Consider the following 22,525-nt stretch of genomic DNA (forward strand, 5'->3'; position numbering starts at 1 on the left):
ACCACTAGACCATTCAGGTATCACCTAAATCAGATCCCTTATGACTATACAGTGGAAATGAGAAATAGATTTAACAGACTAGATCTGATAGAGTGCCTAATGAACTATGGACAGAGGTTTGTGACATTGTACAGGAGACAGGGATCAAGACCATCCCCAAGAAAAAGAAATGGAAAAAGGCAAAATGGCTGTCTGAGGAGGCCTTACAAATAGCTGTGAAAAGAAGGGAAGCGAAAAGCAAAGGAGAAAAGGAAAGATATACCCATTTGAATGCAGAGTTCCAAAGAATAGCAAGGAGAGATAAGAAAGCCTTCCTCAGTGATCAGTGCAAAGAAACAGAGGAAAACAACAGAATGGGAAAGACTAGAGATCTCTTCAAGAAAATTAGAGGCGTCTAGAGGAACAGCGAGAGGGAGACGGACGTTGAGAGAACAAGAAGGAAGGAGAGAAAATGGCTTCCACGGATTATAGTACATACAGCCAAGCTGCAGCCCAGCAGGGCTACAGCGCTTATACTGCCCAGCCCACTCAAGGATATGCACAGATTACCCAGGCATATGGGCAGCAAAGTTATGGAACCTATGGACAGCCCACTGATGTCAGCTATACCCAGGCTCAGACCACTGCAACCTATGGGCAGACCGCCTATGCAACTTCTTATGGACAGCCTCCCACTGGATATTCAACTCCAGCTGCCCCCCAAGGCGTACAGTCAGCCTGTCCAGGGGTACGGCACTGGCGCTTACGACACCACCACTGCCACGGTTACGACCACCCAGGCCTCCTATGCAGCTCAGCCTGCATATGGTACTCAGCCTGCCTACCCAGCTTATGGACAGCAGCCAGCAGCCACCGCGCCCGCAAGACTGCAGGATGGTAACAAACCCGCTGAGACTAGTCAACCTCAATCTAGCACAGGGGGTTACAACCAGCCCAGCCTAGGATACGGACAGAGTAACTACAGTTATCCCCAGGTACCTGGGAGCTACCCCATGCAGCCAGTCTCGGCACCACCATCCTATCCTCCTACCAGCTACTCCTCTATGCAGCCGACTAGTTACGATCAGAGCAGTTACTCCCAGCAGAACACCTACGGGCAGCCGAGCAGCTACGGGCAGCAGAGTAGCTATGGCCAGCAAAGCAGCTATGGGCAGCAGCCACCCACTAGTTACCCACCCCCCCCCCCCCCCAGACTGGATCCTACAGCCAGGCTCCAAGTCAATATAGTCAACAGAGCAGCAGCTACAGGCAGCAGAGTTCATTCCGACAGGACCACCCCAGTAGCATGGGTGTTTATGGGCAGGAGTCTGGAGGATTTTCCGGGCCAGGAGAGAACCGGAGCATGAGTGGCCCTGATAACCGGGGCAGGGGAAGAGGGGGATTTGATCGTGGAGGCATGAACAGAGGTGGGCGGGGAGGAGGACGTGGTGGAATGGGCGCTGGAGAGCGAGGTGGCTTCAATAAGCCTGGTGGACCCATGGATGAAGGACCAGATCTTGATTTAGGCCCACCTGTAGATCCAGATGAAGACTATGACAACAGTGCCATTTACGTGCAAGGACTGAGTGACAGTGTGACTCTCGATGATCTGGTCGACTTCTTTAAGCAGTGTGGAGGCGTTAAGATGAACAAGAGGACTGGACAACCCATGATCCATATTTACTTGGACAAGGAAACAGGAAAGCCCAAAGGCGATGCTACAGTGTCTTATGAAGACCCACCAACTGCCAAAACTGCCGTCGAGTGGTTTGATGGCAAAGATTTCCAAGGGAGCAAACTTAAAGTGTCTCTTGCTCGGAAGAAGCCGCCCATGAACAGCATGCGGGGCGGGATGCCACCGCGCGAGGGCAGGGGGATGCTGCCGCCGCTCCGAGAAAGTCCAGGGGGCCCAGGAGGTCTTGGAGGACCCATGGGGCGCATGGGAGGCCGTGGAGGAGACAGAGGCGGCTTCCCACCAAGAGGGCCCCGTGGTTCCCGGGGGAACCCATCTGGAGGAGGAAACGTCCAGCACCGAGCTGGAGACTGGCAGTGCTCCAGCCCGGGCTGTGGAAACCAGAACTTCGCCTGGAGAACAGAGTGCAACCAGTGTAAGGCCCCAAAGCCTGAAGGCTTCCTCCCACCACCTTTCCCGCCCCCGGGCGGTGACCTCGGCAGAGGTGGCCCTGGAGGCATGCGGGGAGGAAGAGGTGGCCTCATGGACTGCGGGGGTCCCGGTGGAATGTTCAGAGGCGGCCGTGGTGGAGACAGAGGTGGCTTCCGTGGCGGCCGGGGCATGGACCGCGGTGGCTTTGGTGGTGGAAGACGAGGTGGCCCTGGGGGACCCCCTGGACCACTGATGGAACAGATGGGAGGACGACGAGGCAGGCGAGGAGGACCTGGAAAGATGGATAAAGGCGAGCACCGTCAGGAGCGCAGAGACCGGCCCTACTAGACGCAGAGTCCCGCAGAAATGCATTGACTACCAGATTTATTTTTTAAACCAGAAAATGTTTTAAATTTATAATTCCATATTTATAATGTTGGCCACAACATTATGATTATTCCTTGTCTGTACTTTAGTATTTTTCACCATTTGTGAAGAAACATTAAAACAAGTTAAATGGTAAAAAGAAAAAAAAAAGAAAGAAAATTAGAGATAGCAAGGGAACATTTCATGCAAAGATGGGCTCAATAAAGGACAGAGATGGTAGGGACCTAACAGAAGCAGAAGATATTAAGAAGAGGTGGCAAGAATACACAGGAGAACTGTACAAAAAAGATCTTCATGACCCAGATAATCACGATGGTGTGATCACTCACCTAGAGCCAGTCATCTGGGAGTGTGAAGTCAATTGGGCCTTAGCAAGCATCACTACGAGCAAAGCTAGAGGAGGTGATGGAATTCCAGTTGAGCTATTTCAAATCCTGAAGGATGATGCTGTGAAAGTGCTGCACTCAGTATGCCAGCAAATTTGGAAAACTCAGCAGCGGCCACAGGACTAAAGAAAGGCAATGCCAAAGAATACTCAGACTACTGCACAATTACACTCATCTCACATGCTAGTAAAGTGATGCTTAAAATTCTCCAAGCTAGGATTCAGCAATACGTGAACTGTGAACTTCCAGATGTTTAAGCTGGTTTTAGAAAAGGCAGAGGAACCAGAGATCAAATTGCCAACATCCACTGGATCATGGAAAAGCAAGAGAGTTCCAGAAAAACATCTATTTCTGCTTTGTTGACTATGCCAAAGCCTTTGACTGTGTGGATCACAATAAACTGTGGAAAATTCTGAGAGAGATGGGAATACCAGACCACCTGACCTGCCTCCTGAGAAACCTCTATGCAGGTCAGGAAGCAACAGTTAGAACAGGGCATGGAACAACAGACTGGTTCCAAATAGGAAAAGGAGTACGTCAAGGCTGTATATTGTCACCTTGCTTATTTAACTTATATGCAGAGTACATCATGAGAAATGCTGGGCTGGAAGAAGCACAAGCTGGAATCAAGATTGCCGGGAGAAATATGAATAACCTCAGATATGCAGATGACACCACCCTTATGGCAGAAAGTAAAGAGGAACTCAAAAGCCTCTTGATGAAAGTAAAGAGGAGAGTGAAAAAGTTGGCTTAAAGCTCAACATTCAGAAAACTAAGATCATGGCATGTGGTTCCATCACTTCATGGGAAATAGATGGGGAAATAGTGGAAACAGTGTCAGACTTTATTTTGGGGGGCTCCAAAATCACTGCAGATGGTGATTGCAGCCATGAAATTAAAAGACACTTCCTCCTTGGAAGGAAAGTTATAACCAACCTAGACAGTATACAAAAGCAGAAACATTACTTTGTCAACAAAGGTCCATCTAGTCAAGACTATGGTTTTTCCAGTAGTCACGTATGGATGTGAGAGTTGGACTATAAAGAAAGCTGAGTGCCGAAGAATTGATGCTTTTGAACTGTGGTGTTGGAGAAGACTCTTGAGAGTCCCTTGGACTACAAAGAGATCCAACTAGTCCATTCTAAAGGAGATCAGTCCTGGATGTTTATTGGAGGGACTGATGTTGAAGCTGAAACTCCAATACTTTGGCCACTTAATGCGAAGAGCTGATTCATTTGAAAAGACCCTGATGCTGGGAAAGATTGAGGGCAGGAGGAGAGGGGGATGACAGAGGAAGAGATGGTTGGATGGCATCACCGACTCAATGGACATGGGTTTGGGTGGACTCCAGGAGTTGGTGATGGACAGGAAGGCCTGGTGTGCTGAGGTTCATGGGGTCGCAAAGAGTCCGACACAGCTGAGCGACTGAACTGAAACTAAGAATAATTTTTAAAAAGTTTTAAATGGTTTTAAAATCAAAGGAATATTTCCTGACACATGAACATATAAAATTCAAATTTCAGTGTCCATAAATAAAGTTTTACTGATAACCAGCCATGCAATTTTTTTTTTTTTTTTTTGCATATTGTCTGTGGCAGCTTTGGCACTAAAACAGTAGGGTTAAGTAGTTGTCATCAAGAGTGTATGACCAACGGAGTTTCAAATACTTAGTATCTAGCTATTTTGGGGCAAGGTTTGCCGAACTTTAGTACATTAAAAGACACAAAAGAACTGAATAATTGTTAGCTATAGTTTTTTATTAGATGGCTCATAGTCACTCCTTTGCTCTTTTTTTTTTTTTAAGGTTATTTCACATAGTCCACACAGGTCTCAACTCTGTTTCACTAGGTCACATTGTACTCATCGTGGCCTCCCAATCTCAGCATGGTCTGGCTCCTGTCTCCCTCTCTGAGCTCACCTTTCCCTTTCCTCACTCTGATCTAGTTGCCCTGGCCGTCTGTCAGTTCTGGGAGTGTGCCGAGCAATTTCCTTCCTCAGGGGCTTTGCATTTGCTATTCTCCATTTCCCTGAATCTTCACAAATCTGGATCTGTATCATTTTTCACATCTCAGTTAAAAAAAAAAAATCACACCTTAGCAAGCCCTTCCCATACCCTAGATTAGGGTCCCTTCTTCTTCTATTCCTTATCAAAATGTTCTATTTACTTCCTTCATGGCAATACTACTACTGTCATTATCTAATTTATTTATTCATTTTAACTGCTTTTTGTCTGATTCCCCACTAGAACATTAGCTCCTCAAGAGTAGGGACTTCATTCCTTATTATAGCATGGTAGTACCCTCACAAAATATTTGTTGAATGAATGAATAATATTTTAGCTTCAGCTGCCATGATTGAGGATAGTCATTGTTTTCTTTTTCTTATATTCACTTGCCAAGGAAACTGATTGCCCTACTTAACGTGTTGCTCAAGAGCATCTCATAGTCTCTGGCTGAGCTGTTGTTTGGCTGACTTAGGACAGATACTCTTCCCTAATCAACTTTGGGCAGGAACTGGGAGTGAAGTGGAGTTACAAGGGGTAAAACTTGGTTCTCTAGGGTTTGTCCTTTCAGCAGGACCTGTGGACATAGAGGAAAAAGTAGGATGCCATCAGAAAACAGCTTTGTATTTTTTCTTCACTGCCTGTGTTTTGTGCAGTTACATTTCCTTTACTCCTAGATGAATTCTTGGGCAGCCTGAATAGCTTACATGCCCACAATCAGATCATAAAGTCTTGTCTCCTCGGGTCATTTGACTTCCTAAAACAGTCTGAGCTGAGTAATTAATATGCCTCGTCCAGTGTAATAGTAAAAACTCTGAACTTCATTTAAAGCTACATCATCTTTTCCCCCCTAACTTGGACCTGCTTCAGTTGGAAGCTTGCTGTTCAGGTGGGTGTGAGTTATTTCCTTTACTTCTGCTCCACTCACTAGGCGTGCTCTGGCTCCTTTAATAGTGAAATGTGGGGAGACAGGAGGACAGCGGGATGGCAGAAGTCTGACCAGCACCACTGTAGTGATCTTAACTTCCTCTGGCTGGGGCAGAGATGCAAACAAACTGCGTGTGTGTGCCAAGTTGCTTTCATCGTGTCTGACTTTCTGTGACCCCATGGACTGTAGCTCACCAGACTTCTCTCTCCATGGGATTCTCCAGGCAAGAATACTGGAGTGGGTTGCCATTTCCTCCTACAGGGGATCTTTCCAACCCAGGGATTGCACCTGCTTCTCTTAAGTCTCCTGTATTGGCAGGTGGGTTCTTTACCCCTAGTGCCACCTGGGAAGCCCAGGCAAACTGCAGTGGTGCTTTTGTGGCCTCCTCAGTGATTCTCTTCGTGGATACTCAACTGTAACCCCTTCTCCTGGCTGCTGATAACCTCTTTGGGTACCTCTCTGCAACTTCTAAGCTGTTGATACTTGTGAGCCTCTTTGGCTGAAGGTTGTCTTGTCTCTCATAGCAAATCCTGCTGGACACTATTCTAACCAGTTCTAGGCCAGCGCCTTCTTTCCTGTGTTGTCCACAACTGACTTATAGCAAGCAAGCACTTTGGCTCTGATGTCAGTGGGGATGTAGCTACCTACCAGCTGCAGTACTCTATTCTACTGCCTCAGGATGCTTCCGGCAGCGTCTGATCCTTTAGATATCTCAAGGTTGATCTGGAGATGCATTCTGAAGTTTGGTGTTCTCCTGACTCTCCTCTCGATGGGCTTGAAGTGGGGTTCAGGGCTCCATGATGCTGCGAGGTAGGCATGATGGGGAAGGAGAATGCTACCACAGTTCCACAACTCACTCTAGAAGAAATCTTTTTCTCAGTTTCCAAGAACTCAGCATCCCCAGCCTTATTTTCCTAGGCAGAGAAGGGTTGATCAACTAACGGTTACAAAACAGCAAGCCCTGCTTAGGGGATCTAGCACCTCACATTGGAATGTGGGAGTGGTTGGCATTCATTATCCCAGGGGCTTTGGCCAAAAGCAGAGTCCTACTATCCTGTTATACATATCTGGTACCTTCTGAAAAATTACATGTTTTATGCATGAAGCATTTACTTAACCTGTATGTCTATCATTTTGTGTGTGTGTGTGTATATGTCTGTGTGTGAGTGATAGTTTTATTAATTCTAAAGATTGCACCATATGCTTTTCAATCTGTTCTGGAAGATTTGCAAAGGTCTCTGGCCAAAAAGTTTTACCTCATTTAGGAACTAACTTAGACTGTTGAGTCAATATTAAAAAATTCATGAGCAAAAATTAAATATTTTTAAAATAGTTTCAGGTGTGTTAGGTGAGGTGGTAGAGTTTTATTGCATGGCAGATTCTTCTTGCATCCCTTGAGGCATCATTTTTGTAACACAGCTTTAAAGGCAGCAGAAGGTAGTTCTGCGTTTATTACTTATGTGTTGGTGGAGTGAGAAAGAACAATTTCTAATTTCTGCCAGTAAAATTCTTTTCTGTTCCTGTCTGTTGAGCTTGTTCTGGCAGTAATCATATTCTCCCTCCCCTTTTCTCCTGCTAGCCTTAACAGAGATACATTTGTGCTCATGCTGGATTGATGTAGGAAAAGAGGAAAAACTCTTCTTTTTTTGGAACCATTAATTTCTTCTTAAATTCAGAAATTAGGATTAAGTAGCCTACACATCTGATTGTCCTCTCTGCTACAAAGTGGAGGGAGCTTATGAACACAGATGAAGAGTTAAATGCTCTGTGGCATCTTATTAGTAGCCTGTATCTCTTTAGCTCTTACTAATTATTTTCTCTCCACTCCCATGTCTATTCATTGGGCTTACCCTTTTTTTAGGACCTTATTTTTTTTTTTAATGTGGGTGACATTGTGCCTGAATCAGAGTTGGTACTTAATATATGTTAACAAATGGATGACTGATTTTCTGTCTCCCTATATGGATACTGTGGGTACTGTGGGATTTAAGAGACCTCATGTTAGGGCTGCTTGATTAGAGAGCTGTCCAGGTACAGAGCACTGAAGCCAAGTGGCCATGATGTTGCAGGCATATTACAAAGTGGAAGTCCCTGTTCCAGGTGATGCTAACTGCCCTTGAACTCAAGCAAGAATACTTCATGATCTCAAGGTTGATCTTAACTGGCTAGAATACTAATAATGGTGGTGGTGGTTGGTGGTTTAGGTGCCAAGTCATGTCCGACTCTTGCAATCCCATGGACTGTGGCCTGCCAGGCTCTTCTGTCCATGGGATTCTCCAGGCAAGAATACTGGTAGGCTCCTACAAACTCTGGCTTAAAAAAATATCAGTGAGTCATATTTTATATCACTTTCAAGTAATGGCTGAATGATCAATTAATATATCTCTTAGGAATTCAACCTACCAACAAAACTGTTAATATTCAGCCCTCTTTTTGTAGTTGGTAAGGAGTTTTGTGGAAGATGATTCTCAGGAGCCCTGGGGCATCCCCGCATTGAGGCCTGACCACCTTACCATGGAATGAACTCTCTGATCAGATAGGAGTGCTGCTGTGGTTCGCCATGCATGCCCCTCTCCTTTGAAAGCTCCTTGTCTGCCTTGTGTTTTAAATCTGCATGTTCTTAACTGTAGTAAAAGCTGCTATTTGTTGATTTCTTACTAGGTGCCCAACACTTTACATACAGAATCATATTTAATTTTTTAACATTCTATCCTAAATCCTGAGTTATGCTCTTTTCACTATTCACCAAGGGAGCTCGTCTATTCCAATGGCTTCAACTGTCATCATCATACTTAATCTGGATATGTCCACATCACCAGGTCCATACACCAAAAGCTCAAACAATGTTTCCCAATGGATGACTTGCCATCACCATTCTAATTCAATATTTTGGAAACCCTTTCTTTTTTTCTCTCCCATCATCTTTCTCTGTGTATGACATCATCATCTTTGCTATCACCCAGACTTAAAACTTGCAGTCATCCTTGACTCATTCTTCTCCTCCTTTCATGTGTATATTAATGTATGTGTATGTGTATATGAAAGACTCACCAAGTTATACAGATTTTCACCCTTCTAGTCCCTCTAACATGATGCTACTTAACATCTCCTCACCTCACATCTGAATTATTGCAACTCACTTTTGAGGACTTTTCCAATTCCAGGCACTTTGCTCTTTGGTGCATATTACTAACTCCTTTGGCCAATCTTTACACACGTGTGCATGTTACTCTGGTTGCCAGTGACCTACTGAGTTATGTTTACATCTGTATTCTGATCCTATTTATCCAATTTTATCCATGCCACCTTCTTCCTTTTTCCAATATTTAGTTTCTGCCTTAGTCAAGCGCAAGGTCTTCTATAACCTTCACCTCCAGGTCTCTGGGTATAAGGTTCCCTTCATCTAGAATTTTCTCCCTTCCCCTTTGTGGATAAAAAAAAATCCATGGCTCAAAGAAGCTGAATTATTTTCCTGAGGTTGTACTGCAAGTGATTGAGCTGGATTTAAATCTGTTCTTCTGATTCTTAAGACAGTACTTTCTTTCAGCCACACTGCTTGTTTCAGAATCAGATTAATATAGGATGGAACCATAAATGGAAACTGAAATTGCATTTGTGTAGCACCTGCCTGACAATAAAATGCAGGAAAACATTAGTCTCTGAAGACTCTGTCCCTTATACTGACCCTTAGCCATGGCAAATGAAGACATTTTAACATACCTGACCAAATTAATCTGCAAAATATGAAGTAATTTTTATGGCTTTTCAATCTGTGATCCTTATAGTAATATAAAATTCAGTAAAATGATAGTGGGATGCCCACAATTTGTTTTAAAGTTACAAAAATTCTTCATTCAAATTCAGTTATAGGGGCATTGCTCCTAGTTGTCCTAGGTTTGTACTTTAAGCTGCACCCAAAGTTCCAGCATTGGTTTTTTTTAGGATTCTAAAAAGGGATCAGATAGCATATGTTCAAGCTGAGCAAGCTACTAGGATGCCAATAGTATGTTTCTGTTAACTTTTAATTGTGGATTTCCTATGCAAATGGGACTTCTCAGGGTCCTGGCTAGTATTGCTTTTAAATGAGGACATGACCTTTATTTCAAACAGATATCAAAGATTACTAAGCTGTTAGTCAAAGTCTGTCTTAGGTGTCCTTAGAATAACAGAGATTTGGATTTGTTATCTGGCTGCTAACTTACTGAATAACCAAAAGATATCTTTCTTCATCTCTGTTTTCTTCTTTAGTGAAGAAAGATAACAGCTGTCTCTTTACATTCTCCCAGGGGTATCAAGGATTAAGGATGTTGTGAACATTCTTTAAAGAGAGGTTATTGTTTATTGCATAAAGATAGCATCATCATCTTTGGCAATAGTTAAGTTTTATTACTTAACACAAGAGAAGACTCTACACATGGACATCACCAGATGGTCAATACCGAAATCAGATTGATTATATTCATTGCAGTCAAAGATGGAGAAGCTCTATACAGTCAGCAAAAACAAGACTAGGAGCTGACTGTGACTCAGATCATGAACTCCTTATTGCCAAATTCAGACTGAAATTGAAGAAAGTAGGGAAAACCGCTAGACCATTCAGGTATGACCTAAATCAAATCCCTTAGGATTATACAGTGGAAGTGACAAATAGATTCAAGGGACTAGATCTGATAGAGTGCCTGAAGAACTATGGATGGAGGTTCGTGACAATGTACAGGAAGCAGAGATCAAGACCATTCCCCCCAAAAATGCAAAAAGGCAAAATAGTTGTCTGGGGAGGCCTTACAAATAGCTGTGAAAAGAAGAGAAGCAAAAGGCAAAGGAGAAAAGGAAAGATATACCCATTTGGATGCAGAGTTCCAAAGAATAGCAAGGAGAGATTTAAAAAAAGCCTTCCTCAGTGATCACTGCAAAGAAATAGAGAAAAACAACAGAATGGGAAAGACTAGAGATTTCTTCAAGAAAATTAGAGATACCAAGGGGACATGTCATACAAAGATGGGCACAATAAAGGACAGAAATGGTATGGACGTAACAGAAGCAGAAGATGTTAAGAGGAGGTGGCAAGAATACACAGAAGAACTATACAAAAAAGATCTTCATGACCCAGATAACCATGATGGTATGATCACTCACCTAGAGCCATCCTATAATGCGAGGGCAGGTGGGCCTTAGGAAGCATCACTACAAACAAAGCTAGTGGAGGTGATGGAATTCTAGTTGAGCTCTTTCAAATCCTAAAGATGATGCTGTGAAAGTGCTGCACTCAATATGCCAGCAAATTTGGAAAACAGCAGTGGCCACAAGACTGGAAAAGGTAAGTTTTCATTCCAATCCCCAAAGAAGGCAATGCCAAAGAATGCTCTACTACCGCACAATTGCACTCATCTCATATGCTAGTAAAGTAATGCTCAAAATTCTCCAAGCCAGGCTTCAGCAATACGTGAATCGTGAACTTTCAGATGTTCAAGCTGGTTTTAGAAAAGGCAGAGTAACCAGAGATTAAATTGCCATCTGCTGGATGACCAAAAAAGCAAGAGAGTTCCAGAAAAACATCTACTTCTGCTTTATTATTAAAGTGCCAGGCCTTTGACTGTGTGGATCACAACAAACTGGAAAATTCTGCAATAGATGGGAATACCAGACCACCTGACCTGCCTCATGAGAAATCTGTATGTAAGTCAAGAAGCAGCAATTAGAACTGAACATGGAACAACAGACTCGTTCCAAATAGGAAAAGGAGTATGTCAAGGCTATATATTGTCACCCTGGTTATTTAACTTACATGCAGAGTACATCATGAGAAACTCTGGACTGGATGAAGCACAAGCCAGAATTAAGATTGCTGGGAGAAATATCAATAACCTCAGATATGCAGATGACACCACCCTTATGGCAGAAATCAAAGAACTAAAGAGCCTCTTGATGAAAGTGAAAGAGGAAAGTGAAAAAGTTGGCTTAAAACTCAACATTCAGAAAACTAACATCATGGCATCCGGTCCCATTCCTTCATGGCAAATAGATGGGGAAACAATGGAAACAGTGACAGACTTTTTTTTGGGGGCTCCAAAATCACTGCAGATGGTGACTGCAGCATGAAATTAAGACACTTGCTCCTTGGAAGAAAAGTTTTGACTAACCTAGATAGCATATTTAAAAGCAGAGACATTACCTTGCCCACAGAGGTCCATCTAGTCAAAGCTTTGGTTTTTCCAGTAGTCATGTATGAATGTGAGAGCTGGACTATAAAGAAAGCTGAGTTCTGAAGAATTAATGCTTTTGAACTGTGGTGTTGAAGAAGACTCTTGAGAGTCCCTTGGACTGCAAGGAGATCCAACCAGTCTATCCTAAAGGAAATCAGTCCTGAATATTCATTGGAAGGACCGATGATGAAGCTGAAACTCCAATACTTTCGCCACCTGATGTGAAGAACTGACTCATCAGAAAAGACCTTGATGCTGGGAGTGATTGATGGTGGGAGGAGAAGGGGATGACAGAGATTGAGATGGTTGGATGCCATCACTGACTCAATGGACATGAGTTTGAGAAAGCTCCGGGAGTTGGTGATGGATAGGGAAACCTGTCGTACTGCGGTCCATGGGGTTGCAAAGAGTTGGACATGACTGAGGTAACTGAACTGAACTGAGGTTTTATTACAGGTACATACAGAGGGCAGTTTTGCTGCTTATTTATTCAGCCTCATTACTTGCCGTAACCACATTGATTTCAGTCTAAAAAAGCCATAATCTCAGGAGCATAAACATCAAATTTGATTCAGACTCAGTTCAGTTCAGTCGATCAGTTGTGTCTGACTCTTTGCTACCCCATGAATCGCAGCACGCCAGGCCTCTCTGTCCATCACCGACTCCCAGAGTTCACTCAAACTCACGTCCATCAAGTCAGTGATGCCATCCAGCCATCTCATCCTCTGTCGTCCCCTTCTCTTCCTGCCCCCAATCCCTCCCAGCATCAGAGTCTTTTCCAATGAGTCAACTCTTCTCATGAGGTGGCCAAAGTACTGGATTTTCAGCTTCAGCATCATTCCTTCCAAAGAAATCCCAGGGCTGATCTCCTTCAGAATGAACTGGTTGGATCTCCTTGCAGTCCAAGGGACTCTCAAGAGTCTTCTCCAACACCACAGTTCAAAAGCATCAATTCTTCGGCGCTCAGCCTTCTTCACAGCCCAACTCTCACATCCATACATGACCACAATGATTTTGGAGCCCCCCCAAATAAAATCTGACACTGTTTCCACTGTTTCCCCATCTATTTGCCATGAAGTGATGGGACCAGATGCCATGATCTTTGTTTTCTGAATGTTAAGCCAACCTTTTCACTCTCCTCTTTCACTTTCATCAAGAGGATTTTTAGTTCCTCTTTCTGCCATAAAGGTGGTGTCATCTGCATATCTGAGGTTATTGATATTTCTCCTGGCAATCTTGATTCCAGCTTGTGCTTCTTCTAGTCCAGCATTTCTCATGATGTACTCTGCATATAAGTTAAATAAGCAGGGTGACAATATGCAGCCTTGACGTACTCCTTTTCCTGTTGGAACCAGTCTGTTCTTCCAGGTCCAGTTCTAACTGTTGCTTCCTGACTTGCATACAGAGTTCTCAAGAGGCAGGTCAGGTGGTCTGGTATTCCCATCTCTTTCAGAATTGTCCAGTATATTGTGATCCACACAGTCAAAGGCTTTGGTGTAGTCAATAAAGCAGAAATAGATGTTTTTCTGGAACTCTTACTTTTTCCATGATCCAGCGAATGTTGGCAATTTGATCTCAGACCATCAACATGTAAATCTTAGATACTTAGAATTAGAAACTAGACAGTTGTCAAAATCTGTCTCTGGAGTCATCCTCTTTTTTTTTTTCCTTAGATTTTGATGGTTCAGATGCACAGGCTATTTGCTGATAGTAGCAGAAGCTATGTCAACCTCATCTGAGCTCTCCAAGCCATGATGAAATGCTGATAATCATCTGTGGTGAACATAGCAACTTTTTCCACTGCTTTCCCAATAAAAGAAAACCACACATTACATTACAAACCAGATACCATTGGCCACTAATTCTATTATTAATTCAGTAACTACAATGTATAACACTTTGTTTGCAGTGATGGGGCTGGGAAGAAGGTTCAGTGCTGAGAACTTAGAATATGCCAGACACTGGTTCAGTTACTTGGGTTACCTTAGTGACCTAAACAGACATAATCCTGCTCTCCTCTTCTGTTATAGTCTATAGCAGAGGCAGAGAGACAATGAATAAATATATAATATGGCATATTAGAAGGTTATTTGTTGTTTAGTTGTCAAGTTGTGTCTGACTCTTTTGTGACCCCATGGACTATAGCCCACCAGGCTCCTCTGTCCATGGGATTTTCCAGGGAAGAAGATCAGAGTGGGTTGCCATTTCCTTCTCTAGGCTGTAGTGTAATGGAAAAAGGAGCACAATGAAAATGGAGTGTGGTATGGTGAAATAGTGCAATTTTATTTAGAGTGATCCGGTGTGAATGAGAAAGTGCCATATAAGCAAAGATGTGGCAATGTCCTGTTTAATGCCTTTTCAAAGTTTTCTATTTTCCTGTTTGATAAGAGGGCAAAAAATTAGTAAAGTGCTAGGGCAAATACCACAGAGAAGGCTTACCTTTTCTTTGTTCTTTCCTTTCCATACAGCTGTGTATATACTGGGTTAAATAAAAACATGTTTTACTTTTTTTATTTTTTAGAAAATTTAAAGTTTATCCATGTAGTTTATCCATGTGATATATTATCCAATGTAATATTTCACATTATATTTCTTTTGGGTATCTCATATCTAGAATTTGAATTGGGGGTGGGGGTTGCTGTTATAGTAAATATGATTCTTGCCTTACTAGCTAAGTCATGTGTCATTTTGTTGGATGTCTTCCCTCTTGCATTCCTCAAAAGTAACCCCCCTGCACCACCACCCCCCCGCCGCCACCAAGGCCTCTGTGTCAAGGAATGCAACCACAGGGTTCGCATTTCTAAAATTCAGGATACTTTAAAGCTATAATTAAGATGTAGTAGGGGCAGGGAAGGAAAAGGAATAGAACATTGGTTCACAAGGGCATGTTTTAGAAACTATAAGACAGACTACTTTTATTTAGTTGTTATGCTAATTAGGCTGAATTATTTCTATCTTTAATATTCATTATGAACTTGGTGACAGAAAATGTTAGCGGTCCCAAGTAGTGAATGAGGGTAATGCTGATATGAAACAGCATTTCTTCAAACCGCAACTAATCATGGAGATCAATTTTGGAAAGTCAAATTTAAAATTAGGAGAAGGGCTTATATAAAATACAGGTATCTCTTCACTTGTTTATTTTGGAAAGTCAGGTATAGCCTGGGACCAATTCAGCATACAACTCTAAACAATTCACTTTCTAGAATCCTGAGTTCCCCTGAATCATGTTTTTGGATGTATTCTAAAGTCAGGGAGAATCATTCAGCTACTTTCCTTTAAGCAGGCAAAGACCTGAATCTTCCACCTTAGGGAGTTTTCTGTCCTCTTTACGATAATTCCCCAAGGATACCAATAAATATTTATTGAATGATTAGAGATTTTACTTTAGGAATAAAATTTTACTTTAGTCTGCTTTAGGAGCCTGTTTCTGTATTTCATCCATCTGATAGTAAAGAAAGCTTTGCTGTATACAACCAAAAATAATATTCTTTATTCTAAGACAATTTATTTCTTTTCCTTTTTTCCCTATCCCTGGTGAACTACTGATGAGCACTAGTCTCTTAAAATTTTTCAAGTATGTAAGACTTCTGGATGCAATTTATGTCTCCCTTCTTCCCTTTGCAAACTGTTGTGTTAGCTGCAAAGCTCTACACAGTTGCACAGCATTTTCTACCTTGTTTTTATTATATACTTGTGTCTCGGTCTATAAATCAACTACCTTGACTTTTGTTTATTGAATTTCATTGTATTGTTCTATTTTCTCATTTATCAAGGTCACTATCAATGTTTTTTTCCTTTCACCTCATCTTACCAAATGGATGTATTTCTGAACCTGTAGTATCAGAATGCCATGAATCATGACATTCCTAAAATATATGTTCCAACAGGGAATCAAGAGAAACCAGGTTCCACTGAAGATCATAGAAGGGAAAGAAGAAAGAATGTGAGATCATGAGGAAGTCAGTAGCTGAAAATCAAGTAGGAGCCAATTGCCACAGAACACCAGGGAAGAGGAAAAGACAGAACTTGATGAAAGTAAAATGATTCTTAGGTATCTCAAGTTACATTATATAATCTGAACCGTCTCAAGAAATAAGCTGTTTAGAAATTCCCTGTCCATCCAGTTTAGAACAATTCAGTTTGGGCTGTTTGATTCAGAGCAATTCTCCTTGAAAACAATGGAAAGTAAGTCTTGTTCAGATCCCAAAGGTTCTAATGATCTTTTTTTTATACCAATATCACCATGGGTAAGTTGTTCAATCTGTGTTGTCTTGCTGGCACCAAATAAAACTCTGACTGAAAGGCATATAACTTTTTACCACTGTTCTGAAGAATCATTGCTTTAATAAAATGTAAAATGCAAAAAAGCAAAATGGCTGTCTGGGGAGGCCTTACAAATAGCTGTGAAAAGAAGAGAAGGGAAAAGCAAAGGAGAAAAGGAAAGATATAAGCATCTGAATGCAGAGTTCCAAAGAATAGCAAGGAGAGATAAGAAAGCCTTCCTCAGTGATCAATGCAAAAATAGAGGAAAACAACAGAATGGGAAAGACTAGAGATCTCTTCAAGAAAATTAGAGATAGCAAGGCAACATTTCATGCAAAGATGGGCTTGATAAAGGACAGAAATGGTATGGAACTAACAGACGCAGAAGATATTAAGAAGAGGTGGCAAGAATACACAGAAGAACTGTACAAAACAGATCTTCACAACCAAGATAATCATGATGGTGTGATCACTCACCCAGAGCCAGACATCCTGGAATGTGAAGTCAAGTGGGCCTTAGAAAGTATCACTATGAACAAAGCTAGTGGAGGTGATGGAATTCCAGTTGACCTATTTCAAATCCTGAAAGATGACACTGTGAAAGTGCTGCACTCAATATGCCAGCAAATTTGGGAAACTCAGCAGTGGCCACAGGACTGGAAAAGGTCAGTTTTCATTCTAATCCCAAAGAAAGACAATGCCAAAGAATGCTCAAACTACTGCACAATTGCGCTCATCTCACACACTAGTAAAGTAACGCTCAAAATTCTCCAAGCCAGGCTTCAGCAACACGTGAATCGTGAACCTCCAGATGTTCAAGCTGGTTTTAGAAAAGGCAGAGGAACCAGAGATCACATTGCCAACATCTGCTGGATCATGGAAAAAGCAAGAGAGTTCCAGAAAAACATCTATTTCTGCTTTGTTGACTATGCCAAAGCCTTTGACTGTGTGGATCACAATAAACTGTGGAAAATTCTGAAAGAGATGGGAATACCAGACCACCTGACCTGCCTCTTGAGAAACCTATATGCAGGCCAGGAAGCATCAGTTAGAATTGGACGTGGAACAACAGACTGGTTCCAAATAGGAAAAGGAGTACGTCAAGGCTGTATATTGTCACCCTGCTTATTTAACTTATATGCAGAGTACGTCATGAGAAACTCTGGGCTGGATGAAGCACAAGCTGGAATCAAGATTGCCAGGAGAAATATGCAGATGACACCACCCTATGGCAGAAAGTGAAGAGGAACTAAAAAGCCTCTTGATGAAAGTAAAAGAGGAGAGTGAAAAAGTTGGCTTAAAGCTCAACATTTAGAAAACTAAGATCATGGCATCCGGTCCCATCACTTCATGGGAAATAGATGGGGAAACAGTGAAAACAGTGTCAGACTTTATTTTGGGGGGCTCCAAAATCACTGCAGATGGTGATTGTAGCCATGAAATTAAAAGATGCTTACTCCTTGGAAGGAAAGTTATGACCAACTTAGATAGCATATTCAAAAGCAGAGACATTACTTGGTCAACAAAGGTCCGTCTAGTCAAGGCTATGGTTTTTCCAGTGGTCATGTATAGATGTGAAAGTTGGACTGTGAAGAAAGCTGAGTGCTGAAGAATTGATGCTTTTGAACTGTGGTGTTGGAGAAGACTCTTGAGAGTCCCTTGGACTGCAAGGAGATCCAACCAGTCCATTCTAAAGGAGATCAGTCCTGGGTGTTCTTTGGAAGGAATGATGCTGAAGCTGAAACTCCAATACTTTGGCCACCTGATGTGAAGAGTTGACTCATTGGAAAAGACTCTGATGCTGGGAGGGATTGGGGACAGGAAGAGAAGGGGACGACAGAGGATGAGATGGCTGGATGGCATCACCGACTCAATGGACATGGATTTGGGTGGACTCCGGGAGTTGGTGATGGACAGGGAGGCCTGGCATGCTGCAGTTCATGGGGTCTCAAAGAGTCGGACACAACGGAGCGACTGAACTGGACTGAAAATACATGAGACAGTTGCTTACTGATGGATCTGTCATTTTGGATAAGAGAGGTAGGCAGTACTGACTTTTGTGTCTATATGGGCCAAGAAGAATTTCTAGAAAAGTAGCTGACAATTCTAGGTGTCTAATATAATTGCAATTATCTAGTTTCTTCTCTATCTCCTCACTGGTCTGTAAGCTCACTGAGGGTAGTGACAGTGTCTTATTCATCTTGAGATTTCCAGATCACATTCAAGTTCAGGACAATAGATTTTCAATAAACAAGTAGTTAATCAGTGAATGAATGAACCTATAGATGTATGGATCAAGTAATCTGTCTATTCATGAAGAAAAATAAACGGCAATATCAATATTTCAAACTAATTCATTTCCTCCAAAATCATTAGTAATAATCTATGGGAGAGATTGGGGGCAGGATGAGAAGGGGACGACCCGGGATGAGATGGCTGGATGGCATCACTGACTTGATGGACGTGAGTCTGAGTGAACTCTGGGAGATGGTGATGGACAGGGAGGCCTGGCGTGCTGCGATTCATGGGGTCACAAAGAGTCAGACACGACTGAGCAACTGAACTGAACTGATGTATAATTCAATTTTATGCTGACGAAACATTAAAGTAATAAAGTCCTTTAATTTTATATACAGTAATTTGAATGATAAAATAAGCAATATTAATATATAAAATCATATATACATTATACATATGAATGAAAGTACATGGAAATGAAAATCAAGGTGATTATCAGTGAGTCCTAGGCTTAACCACAGAAGATGTCCAATGAATCTTAAATCTCATTTTAATTGAATGCTGGTCATGAATTGATGGAGAGATTTTGAGAGCCACCCAGGCAAAGAGAAAGATCGTTAAAAAATGAACGAAAATGGAAATGACTAAGAGTTGAGCCAGTAGGTGGGGGAGGAATGGTAAGAATATCAATTTGACTCACACCGTGCAGAGATACTAAGAAATATTAATACATACACATCATCTATCTATTTATATTTGAGTCAATAGACAAGTAGAAGAAATTGGTTGTTCTTAAGCAAAAGAAAAAGGCTGTTTTGAGAGCTGTGCCAGGAAGAACTAGAGATCAGAGGAATAAAGTCCTGTCAGGGAAGGTGAAATGATTTAGTGTTTGTCCAGCAATGACAACTATGGGATAAGATAGGAAAGAAGAGACTTAAGACATCCAGTAAAACCACAGAACTTTGTACCAGGATGGACACGGGACAAAGAAAAGAAAGTAAATTTGAGATTGTAAGGGAAAACTGAAGATAAAGTGTCATCAATGATGATGGAGAATTTAGGAAGGTACAACGTTTTGTACCTTTAGGAAGGTATTCATTTTAACAAGTGGTATGAGCTGAGTATCTTCTCTGTGTTAGGAACAAAGCTGAGAGCTGTAGACAAAAAGATGATCTCTTAGACATAGTCATCCAAACAAACAATTATAAAAATGCAATAATCAGTGAAATCCAGGTTACTTAACTCATCCTTGCTTGAGGGTAAAATTGAGGATACAAAATTTGTCATAAAACTATGTCCTTCGCTTTATCCCTATGCTCAGCCGAAAATCCGGCCTTTTCAAAAGCCTTTAAAATAGTTTAGGATTCCTTAGAAGTATCACACATTTGCCCTTACCTATCATGTGGCATCTCTTTCACACAGGAGGGTGCATGGAAAGTTCTGGATCTAAACCCACCTCATCATTGTGCGCTCAGTCACTTCAGTTGCCCTACGGACTGTAGCCCACCAGGCTCCTGTGTCCATGGGGTTCTCCAGACAAGGATACTGGAGTGAGTTGCCATGCCCTCCTCCAGATCTTCCCCACCCAGGGATCAAACCTCAGCTTTGCAAGAGTATAAAGTATGAAGTGAAGCATAGCAAGATATAAGGCTGGACAAGCAGAGATAGTCAGATATCCATACTGGAGCTCTCTGACTTCTGTATGATTTTGTCATAGTTTGCTGCTATGAAATAGTACCTACTCTTCATAGGAATATTCCACAGGACTGTTGTTTGTTCAGAGGAACAAAGAAAAGCAAATAGATCTCTTTGTTCTGCGTCTTTGGAATACTTTTGATGTGAGTTGGGCTGGCTTCCTCTGATGGAATGCTGCCATTTGCCTCCTTAGGATGCTGTATCTCTGTGTTTTTCTTTTTTGTCTTAGAGCCTCTCACAAATTTAATCCCTGCCTCTTCATGGCTAGGTATCTTCTAATCATTTGGAACTTTCTCCTAAGAAGATCTTTAGAGCTGCCTGATTAAATAAAACAAAAAACAAAAAACTCTTACCTGCTTAGCTGGCCAAGAAAAGGAATCTGTTCTCTCACCAAGAGGTGCCACCATTCCCCCGTCAGTAGAGCTGACTGGCTCTTCACCCTTGAATTTTCTCCAGTCCAGCTTTGGTTCAAACTGTAATTCATCATCTGCCTCCAGTCCCACAGATGAGCTTTCTTCCTCCTGTCCTCTCTTTATGTAATCTATAATGCTCTCGGATTCTCCAGGGATGTTCTAGACCAGTGCTCTTCAAGCTTTAAATGATATAGAAATCACATGTGATTTCATATGTAGACTCTAATTTAATAGGTCTGGGCTGGAGCTTGAGATTTTGAATTTCCAACAGTATCCCAGGTAAAATTGATGCTGCTAGTCCATGCATCATATTCTTAAGTAGCAAGGTTCGGAAGATTTTCTTCTTGGGAGTCTACCGTAGCTCAGGTCTAAGTAAGCCACCTCATCTGAAGATGAAATGTTGGCCATCATTGCATCTGCCTGGCCCAATTATGCTTTCTTTAACCTGGTTTCCTGGGTATCTAAACTTCCAGCTGGGCTTCATGGGATTCAGCATGAGTCCAAGTGGAATCAACCTCATGTCTGATCATCAAATGTCAGCGAACCTCATATAGGCCCTTCTACCACTCAGTCCCAGGTTTTCAAAGCAGCTCTCTGTGTTGTCTCCCATTTTTCTTTCTGTAGCTATTTCTATAGCTGGAGATCTATTTCCTCCTAACTTGACTACAAGAGGGATACAGACTTCTTAGCGCCCCAGTCTCACAGCCTCTTGAGGCTCACAGGCTGTGTTGGCTTTAAAGCTGTTCCTTCTAATTGTTTGGGCAAAACATATTTTTTTAAAACTACATTTATAGTAAAACGTATAAACATAAGGAAATTACCGAGATGAGAGCTCTTAAAATCCGGTCCTTGTTTTGCAACTATCTTCCTCTGCCTTGGTAAAAATGGATGCCAACCAGTCCATTCTGAAGGAGATCAGCCCTGGGATTTCTTTGGAAAGAATGATGCTAAAGCTGAAGCTCCAGTACTTTGGCCACCTCATGCGAAGAGTTGACTCATTGGAAAAGACTCTGATGCTGGGAGGGTTTGGGGGCAGGAGGAGAAGGGGACAACAGAGGATGAGATGGCTGGATGGCATCACTGACTCAATGGATGTGAGTCTGAGTGAACTCTGGGAGTTGGTGATGAACAGGGAGGCCTGGCGTGCTGCGATTCATGGGATTGCAAAGAGTCGGACATAACTGAGCTACTGAACTGAACTGAAAAATCCCTTCCTTCTGTTGTCAAAGTCCTACTTTCCTCCAATTGCTTCATATGTGTTATCTTTTGGTTTCTCCCTGGTTCTCTGGTTATGTGACCTCCCTTCTTACTTGCTCCAATATCTGAGCCCCCTTCTCTTGAACCTCTCATTTCTTATATATTTAGATTCTGACTTCCTACTTCTGGTCCCTTGCTTCCTCCAACCAGTCCAACTTACCATTTTGCTTCCTCCAAGGAGGCAAGGGACCAGGAAACCCTATTGGTTTGACAGCAGTCCTATAGATGTTTTAGAATGGTGACCTTGCCAATATTACTTGACTTTGTTCCCCTTGACTGCCCTCTGGCTCCTGACAGACGCTTTGGATCTCAGCTGTGTTGGTGCTATGCCTTTGTCAATTGCCCAGGTGTACCATTGACCTGATGATTTTCTGCCACTTATCATTTGGACTTCTTGTTTCTGTCTCCATTTTCCAGTTCTAATCCACACACCTGCTGCCAAACAACTAGTATTTATCATAGAGCAATTAGGGTTATCTCTCACATTTACTTAAGATTTACCATTAGCAAATTGACTGTCCTTGCTACCTTTTAAAAAGAGTTGGAAAATCCAAATTTTGTGTCATAAATTCAAAATAAATTCAGAGTTAATACGTGTTCCTTTAAGGTTGACACGGTGTTCTTCTTCAACTGCACTAGCCCCTTAGCCTATGCTGTTGCCTTCTAA

The 22,525-nt window shown here is 42.1% G+C and overlaps 1 protein-coding gene and 1 pseudogene across 1 annotated transcript in view; both read left to right on the forward strand.

The window, feature by feature from the left end:
- Positions 1-16,303, forward strand: part of GTF2E1 (general transcription factor IIE subunit 1) — a 97,896-nt gene extending 81,593 nt beyond the window's left edge. The window contains exon 6 of the mRNA XM_069554874.1: positions 15,880-16,303. Within this exon, the coding sequence (XP_069410975.1) occupies positions 15,880-15,907 (28 nt within the window). The 3' untranslated portion in view covers positions 15,908-16,303. The remainder of the gene's footprint in view (positions 1-15,879) is intronic.
- On the forward strand, positions 396-4,409 carry LOC138434469 (RNA-binding protein EWS pseudogene; annotated as a pseudogene).
- Positions 16,304-22,525: the final 6,222 nt, after the last annotated feature.

The sequence above is a fragment of the Ovis canadensis genome, chromosome 1 (genome assembly GCF_042477335.2).
Source record: "Ovis canadensis isolate MfBH-ARS-UI-01 breed Bighorn chromosome 1, ARS-UI_OviCan_v2, whole genome shotgun sequence".
Classification (NCBI taxonomy): Eukaryota; Metazoa; Chordata; class Mammalia; order Artiodactyla; family Bovidae; genus Ovis; species Ovis canadensis.